Here is an 8,622-nt window from a genome sequence, read left to right as displayed (position 1 = left end):
TAGGGAAATGTGGCATGACCACACCCCCATTTGGGATGCTTGCTCTTTATCTCTGGCAAGAGCAGATGGTCTCTAGAAAATGTTTTTAAAAAAGGAAATCATTAAAAGAAAAAAGTAAAACAACGTAAATTAAAATAAATTAACTACAGAAGCATTAAACATCAACTCTAACGCAAGATGTGAAGAAAGTCAAAGGGTCCATTAATACATATATATCTCAAAATTCTTTAACATTTTTTTGGGGAGTTGGTGTAATGGCTATGTCGCTGGACTCCCATTTAGTCAGCCATGGTTCGAGTCTCGCATCCAGTGGCTTAAAAACACGCTAGGCGCGTGTGTGTGTGTGCGTGCGTGCCCAAGATCCCGAGAGGAGAAGGGATTGCAGGGTGGCCATCTCCCACTGGGGCCTAGTAGTGCAGCAGAAACAGTATACCTGTTCCAGGAAATCACAGGCTCTTGAGTTAAAATTCCAATACTGTGGCTTACTCTGAAAGCCCTTGGGAAAGTCATTTAACTCCTATGCCTCTGTTTCTGCATCTGTAAAACTAGAACACTTTCAAAATTTTAAAATTCATTACAAAATTTGTATTTTTGGAGTACCATTTGGATAAAAAGTTATACAGTGTACTCTTCTGCTGTTAGACTTTTTTTCCTTCCTTGTTATAGGTTTCTAAAGTCCTGTGAGGACTAAATATATACATAACCTTTCTGACTGGTGGTGGAAACTCAAATTGCTGTTGACCCCAACCTGGGACTAGCATCAGAGGTTCTGGAGTGTCCTCTTTGGTGATTTGATCCCCTCCAGTTAAACCGACTAAACTTTCTGTTAACAACAGAAATCCTAGGCTCCTTCTCTAAATCTTGTGCACTATTATGCCATACTATTATTTAAACATCTCACAATATTTAACTTGTATTAACTGACACAGATTATGCTGGTTTGAGCCTAAGTGATTTCCTTAACTAATTTGTAAGCACCTGGAGCAAAGTCCATGTTTTGTCATTTAAAACAAACAACAAAACAGAAAACTCCTAGCTTACTGGTGAAAGAGAAAGGGATAGTCTGTCTAGCAAGCTTTCTTCCAAGGTAAGATTAGCAGTGTGCATATTGTGTATGTGTACAGACAAGGAAGGTCAAAAACATCTGCATAGCACTTAAGACTCAGGACTTAGATGATACTAATTACATTTTATAGATAAAGCAACAGGATTACAGAAGGACACAAATCGCTGGTATGAGTTTAAGCAGCGGTCTGAATTTGAGGCAAGGGTCTCCAACTCCAAATGCTGTGTTCTTTTTATTGTAACATCTTCCTCTCAATTATATATTATATCATTTTCTACTAAGACGATAAAATGTCAGTAAACGTGTTAAGGCCTATATAAAATCTATCAGAATGAACCCAAACCATCTAAGAACTAGCACACAAGACCCAACGAAATAGAGAAAATTGTAACTCACTGCTTAAATAATTTAGAATACTTGTGTTACTAGAGAATAAGCTCATCTCAAATAAGTCTGGCAAAAATGCCTAATTTGAAGTTAGAACTTCTTCAGCTTTAGTAAGCAATGAATCCAACTGCTCTTCATCAGGACAGCCACTAGCCACTAATCTACAAATAAAGCACTACATAATTATCTGTATTGCACATTTCACAAAGTTGTTTAAAACATTCTTTTATAAATTTAGCTATTCAACTATTTTTATAAATTACATCTAATTCACTTAAGTAAAGGCTATACTACACACTTGGCTAGGCATTTATCCTAAGGATATCCATGTGAATTTTAAAGCAGTAAACAGGTTTCCTTTTGTTTGCATTACCTATTGCTTTTAACGTGAATGCTAATTATCCATGTACTTAGTGTGTTTTTATTCAAAACCTAATGAGAAACAGAAAGGTAAGCATAAGAAAGAAAAAATGGAGTGAAGGGAAAAGGAAAGGAGGATTGAGGCATCAAAATAAAGTCATGCTCAGAGGCCAGCCACAGTGCAGCAGTAAAGCAATGTTCTACACTGCTGGACCTACAAGAGAGGGTCCCAGGGTAGCATGCCAGGGTTTCTCAGTGCAGGCCAAGGGTGTGCAAGTGCATGTAATGTGGGCTAGCCGATCGCTGTGTAAGGATCCTACTGTGGGTGTTTTACCCACTCTCTTTCACACATGGAAGAAATAAATAAACTTCACATTATAATAATGATAAAGCCATGCCCAAACAAAAGCTATATTTTAATACTCAAATTAATTCAGGACAGTGAATTTGAAGTTCACCTTTGTCACTCTAAGGTTTCCATACTTTATATTGATAATGATAGCGAATACTTTCTGTATTCAATTTCCTAGATTCTTAATTTATGATTCATGAACAGACCGGGGGTGTGAAGTTTATGAAAACATTTTTTAAAATGTCAGCACTATGAAGCAGGTCCATTAAATGCTAGAGGGTATGTGACCATAAATGGGTTAAGAATAACTGTCCTTGGGATCAGCAGGTGGCATGGTGGTTAAGGTGCTGGACATTCCTAGATAGGTGACCACAGTTCAGGTCCCAGAACTGGTGGCTTGCTTTGTCACTTTCTCTATTTCTCTCTGTCTCTCTCTGGTCAAATTAAATGAATGAATAAATTAATATAATTAAATAAATAATTTTTTGAGAGGTTTTTGCCATGGGGCACGTGCATTTGCCTGAAAGACAGAGAGACAGAAAGTGAGAAATCACCCCCAGCGGGGATGGCCATGCCGCAATCCCTTCTCCTCCATTTTCCTCTCAAAATCTTGGGCATGCACGCACATGGGGCCGGCGTGAGTTTAAGCCACTGGGTCCGGGACTCAAACCGCAGTCGACTACATGGGAGTCCAGAGACATAGCCATTACGCCAACTGCTGGTCCCAAATAATTCTTTAAAGAAAAGAATAACTGTCCTAAATCAAGTTACTGGAAAATATCTACAGGCAGAGTAGAAAAGACAAAGGACAATTATAAGTACTATCGTTATACAAAGGAAATATATACAGATAAGCTAAATCCACCATTGTTCCTGGAAATGTTTAATTACATAATTTACTCAGTTTTGCTTGACAGCACTAGTTTGAGGGGCAGCCACATAAAACATCCTATGTAAATATCCTACCCAAGAGAGGGGCAGCCACATAAAATGTCCTATGTAAATATCCTACCCAAGAGACTGGGTACATAAGTACATACTACTAAAGAGTAGTGTGTACTGTTTCTGAAGTAAAAGCACACTAAGTACATTTACAATTATTATTACACAGTGAGGTTTATGGGTCAGTAGGTGAGGGTGGTAGTTAAGACACTGGACTCGCACATGGCCAATCATGGTTCTAGTCCCAGACCTAGTGGCTTGCTGTCTCTCCTCTCTCTCTCTCTGTCTCTCTGGTGAGCACATGTGCCCTACAGAAGTTTTAAAAATAAATAAATAAATAAATAAAACTAAATAAATAACTCTTCTTTAAAAAAAAATGCTTACAAAGAATTGTCATCTTCTGTGAGCAAAGGCAAGCTCACGTAACACTACTTGTCAGAATTAGGAATCTCCAAGCACAGAAGGGAGTAAATTTAACTAGAACTTAGCACAACCTTGGACTTAATAAAGCAGGGTGTTCTGGCCAACTAAGCCACAAAGTGCAAAGGAAAAGTTCATTTCCTACTTTTTATGCACCCTATTTTTCACATCTTTACATACGCCAAAAAATCAACAAACAGTTCACTGGCTTCAAACGACCTCAGGATTATATTTTTCCAACTGCCATTCCACCATTAGCCTTTTATAATCTGAAACACTCCAAGGGTGGTTCCAAAGAAAAGCCAAGATCTAGGTTTTCTCTTAAATTTCTATTCCAGACATCAAAGCAGCAATCTCAGCCTCACCCGCTACAGGAAAACAGAGGAATAGTGAGACCACTCCCTTCTCCCTCTAAGGGGAAAAAAAATACCTGGGCATTTTGCCTAAATCTCTTACTAAAACTCCAAAGTGCAGTTGAGACAAAGAGTGGTAAAAGCTGATAAGCTACATCTAAAATAACTCATGCACTGGCACTCTATACCCACTTCCAGTTTTTCTCCATTTTAAGATACTCGAAGTTGATTATTTAGCAAATCTTTAAAATCTCACACCTATAAAAAGCATCCAATTTACCTTAAAAATCTTTTCCTAATGTAAGGAGAACAGAGATAACATTAGAGAAAGGAGACTATTCTTTTTTGTTTTTAACATAAATGAACCCATTTATTGTAGGCTAGTGATATTCCAAATGTCTATGGAGCTTCTACTGGTCTTTCGATTCCTTCAGTCTTCTGATGCTGACTTCACTGTGACAGCCGAAGTGGTGGTGTAGGTCCAGGCACCACCAGCTACCGTTTTCATGCAGGAACCACAGTGCCAGATCCCCACAGCCCGTCTCTTCATCTTAGTTTTGCCACAGAAGGAGCAGGTGTACTTGGCGTGCTGGCTGATTTCAATTTTCTTCACCATTTTCCGGAGGGAGGCACCATAGCGGGTCCCATATTTACCGATGATGCCGACCTTCTTGGTGCATTTAGTCATACTGCCGCCAACTAGGTCCAAGCCCAGAGAGCAGAAAGGAGACTATTCTTTACTATGAAAACTAAAACTTAAAGTGCTGGCACTGTGGCCTAGTGGTTTAAGGGAGTCAGAACCCAAATGGCCAACTATGTGGTTCAAAATCTGGACTCAGCAGCTCAAAAACTCCCTGGTCCATGTGTGCGCATATGCCCCAAATCCCAAAAGGGTGAAGAAACAGAGAAGAATGCACTTATTAAATAGTAGTGCCTAGTGTTTTTGAAACTAAAGCACACTAAATACATTTTCAATTATTATTAAAAAGTGATTGCCACATGGTCATTCCCCACTTGCGATGCTTTCCCCACCCCTTTTCTCTGTGTCTCTCTCCGGCAAGTGCCTACACCCTCTGGCACAAAATAAAATAAAATAAAACTTAACTATTACAACTATAAATAGTGAAACCATCATATAAGCACGATGAAAACTGCCAAGAAAACACATACACACAGCCAAGAGACTTCTAAAAGGACATAAATATAACAAGACATTAGCACATACATAAATTAAGATTGCTTCCAGAGGGACCAGCAGATGGCGTAGTGGTTATGTCACTGGACTCCCACATAGTTGACCATAGTTTGAGTGCTGCAGGTGGCTTAAAATCCATGCCAGGCACATGTGCCTGTGTGCCCAAGATCCCAAGAGGAGAATGGAGAAGGGACTGTAGCATGGCCATCCCCCGTGAAGGGTGATTTCTCACTTTCCATCTCTCTGGTGACCACATGTGCCCTATAGCAAAAACTCTCTTTAAAAAAAAAAAAAAAAAAAAAAAAAAAGATTGCTTTCAGAGTAAAATTTATCAAAATAACTCAAGAAATAAATTACTCAGAACACAAAAATCCCCTTTAAAAGACAAGAAAACATTTGATTGGCAAGAAAACATTTTATTTTTGAAGCTCTTTCAGACAAAAAGATTTGATGGTAAATGGTCAACACCCGTCATTTTAATTATGATGAATATACTAACTAAGGGGAATATTTAAATATAAAATTTCAGTGATCTTTAACCCTGCAAGCCCATCTCATTCACACAAAATTATTATAATCTATTCTGTGGAGATTTATACTGGAAACTAAAGTTATCCAAAGAATTATGGATGTTGATTCACTACAGGTATTCAAAAATCATATTCTGGACAATGCAAATAGTTACTTTTCTTCTTTAAATTTTTCTTTGATTTTCAAATCATTACCATCAAAAATCATAAAGATTACCACCATCAAACAACAAAAGACCACACTACGAATTGATTTCTGCTTCTTTTCTAATAACAAAACTCTAACAAAAAACTATATGAAATCCAGGAATGGTATCATTAATGAAATTATACTGTTAGCAACTAATGCAAGTACTTTTATTTTCAAACACTGAAATTCAAATAAAGTTAGATTTATTTGAAACATGCTGGAGGGAAAAAGTCAAATAACTGTTCCTTTAGTTTACCGTGACAGGCAGACAAAGTTTGAAAGACCGATAACATTTTGAGAGACTCCAGAGGTCTGATCGTTTTAATGCATGGGGGGACAAGAGGGCAATGACTTTAAAATTCATCTGCATTTAGACCAGCCGTGGCATAGTGGTTGAGGACGCTGGATCCCACATGGCCAACTGGCAGCTTGAGAAACACACCAGGTATGTCTGCAAGCCAAGTCCAAAATCCCAAAAGGAGGAAGAGATGGAGAAGGGACTGCATGTGACCACCCCCCACGGAAGGTGCTTTCTCACTTTCCCTCTCTCTCTCCCACCCCACCAGGAACAGCTGACACTCTCTTGCAAAATTAAAGAAAAAAGAATGACAATACACCCAAGTAGACTACTATAGTTCTTCCTCCTGTAGTTAGCTGGTATATTCAAGATAAGTACACATAACTTTAATCTTAACACATTCCTTAAAGCTGCCAAATTTATTTTCTTCACACTAAAAAAACTACAAGCAGCCTACAGATTATTAAAAATGTTTCTGGTATGAGAATAATGTTAAGTATTTTGTAACCAGTGTGTTGAAGTAATCACTGCCTACTTCACCACCTAGCTCAGAAAATTATAATCTTCAATCTCCAGAAAAAAAGAAAACTTTGACTCTATCTACTTTTTCTGCTGTCCAGATCACACTTCCATTGTTTTTTGTTTTACAAAAAACAAATCAGTACAGTCTGTATCCTTAATTTTTACTTTAAAGAAAACCTTAGGTTGTGAGAAAGCAGTCAAAGGGACAGCTTAGAAATTAATCATTATTCATTTCCTTCACCCCTAAACCAAAAGCTTATAACTTAAAAATCATAAAGTAGAAGCATTCAGTAATAAAGCTTCCAGCAGATAATCTTATGTCAACTAATATAAAACTAAAATCCTGTTCGTTCTGAGTACCAAACCTTTTCTTGTCAAGATCTCATGTTCATTATCAAATTCTGCAGCACCCATAAGACAGATTTCAAATTTCTAAAAGGAATAATATAAATTAGTAAATGATAAGACACATCAAGTTAAGAAACACTTGGGGTACACTTATAAACAACTGCTAATACACCATTTGTTAGTTACTATGACAGCATCCTGGAATCTTAAGGATACTTGTCTTGGGAAAGAAAATAAAGAACATTTTTAAAAGGTTTTAACTTAGAAGAAAGCATAAGATTTAAAGTTTAAAACAAAGTGTTAAAGAAAATGGACTTATATTTGAGTACTAAAACTCTAAGAACTTTTTTTCCTCTAGTTTCCAAATGTTCTCTAATTACTTTTAACTTCATTAAAGGCAAAAACAAGCAACTGTTTAAGTCAGATTGCTAAAAGTCTAGTTGCTAGTTGCCCTTGAAATCTTTCCGAATGTAATATCCACCACCTACCTCATCACACCCTAAATATAATTTTCACTGACACTTTTGCAAAAGTTTTCCCAAACTTGTGGATTACTTTACTACACAGTCTAGAATACAAAGACAGTAGGCCAGATACTGGCATACTTGATGCTATTAAAAGGAAAAAAATATTTCTGTGTTTGATTTTGTCCAGGTCCTTAATCTAGAGTCCTCAAAGAAAGGATGACTTAACATTGCATTTACTTAAGAATTACTGTCCTTGCCATTCCTCTCTCCTGCCTTCTCGTTCCCTTTTGCTCCTCCCAAATTAATTGTTAATAATTTCCTTATAGGTGTCTTTTCTATGACGTCTTCCAAAACCCATCGGACAACCAATACACAACAACCTCCTCAGAAATCTTGCTGCTCTGATCCATGCCACATATCTAGAACTTGCTATGGGTATTTGACATGTATAAAACCTATGTTCTATATTCCATTATAAGCTCCCTGAGGTTAGGATTATATTCCTGTATTCCAGTATAAGAACAAACAATATAAAAATGATGTACTTTTACATACTTTTGAATCTCACTACTACCCTGATAGGTATCAATGACTCCTATTACCCTATTTTACAATAGGAGAAACAAATTTAGAGGCTGAATAACTTGTCAAAGTTTCGTTCGGTTAGTCTTCAAGATCTATTTACAGTACTAAAAACAGCAAATACAGGAAAATTCCTTAACCATAGTAGAGATTTACAAACTTCATAAAGTGACAAATCCATGCTCTTTATTGCCAGTAAAACTACTAAATCAGGAAGCTCAGGTTCAACTCTGCTCAACTAATAAGCAAAACCAAATTCTGTCCTTGGAGCCCTTGCTAAATTAAAAAACTGCTGATAGGGCAAATATGTCACCACATGAACACTGTCCTCAACTTCTTGAAATACACAGAATTCTAGTAAAATACTACAGCTTCTGTATGCAACAAAAGAAAAGGAACATTTCAAGCATCAAACCACAGTATTACAAAACTTTTGAAGTCAGAATGCATTTTGCAAGAGTCATGTGACACACACATGACAGTCAGCTAAACTGAAGGGTGGACCTTGTAGGGAAAAATGTTTAGCATTAACTAACCAAAGCAGCAAATAAACTCAACTTTTAGGACAATAACTGGTTTTTGCGCTTTAAAAAAAAAAAAAAAAAACAAA

At 37.0% G+C, this 8,622-nt stretch overlaps 2 protein-coding genes across 2 annotated transcripts in view; both read right to left on the bottom strand.

Annotated features, from left to right (window-relative positions):
* Window positions 1-8,622, bottom strand: part of RAB1A (RAB1A, member RAS oncogene family) — a 41,188-nt gene that overhangs the window by 31,202 nt on the left and 1,364 nt on the right. The gene's annotated exons all lie outside the window — the stretch shown is intronic.
* Window positions 4,296-4,583, bottom strand: LOC106733849 (60S ribosomal protein L37a-like). The gene has a single exon (XM_014584029.2). It carries the CDS (start codon window positions 4,566-4,568, stop codon window positions 4,311-4,313), a length of 258 nt encoding a protein of 85 aa, XP_014439515.1. The 5' UTR covers window positions 4,569-4,583; the 3' UTR covers window positions 4,296-4,310.

The sequence above is a fragment of the Tupaia chinensis genome, unplaced genomic scaffold, assembly GCF_000334495.1.
Source record: "Tupaia chinensis unplaced genomic scaffold, TupChi_1.0 Scaffold145484_1, whole genome shotgun sequence".
In the NCBI taxonomy this organism is placed as follows: Eukaryota; Metazoa; Chordata; class Mammalia; order Scandentia; family Tupaiidae; genus Tupaia; species Tupaia belangeri.
Note: the sequence above shows the minus strand (reverse complement) of the source record. Positions and strands in the feature narration are given on the sequence as shown.

Excerpts from the sequence above, each read along its gene's own strand:
- LOC106733849 (XM_014584029.2), bottom strand. The coding sequence starts at position 4,568 with ATGACTAAATGCACCAAGAAGGTCGGCATCATCGGTAAATATGGGACC.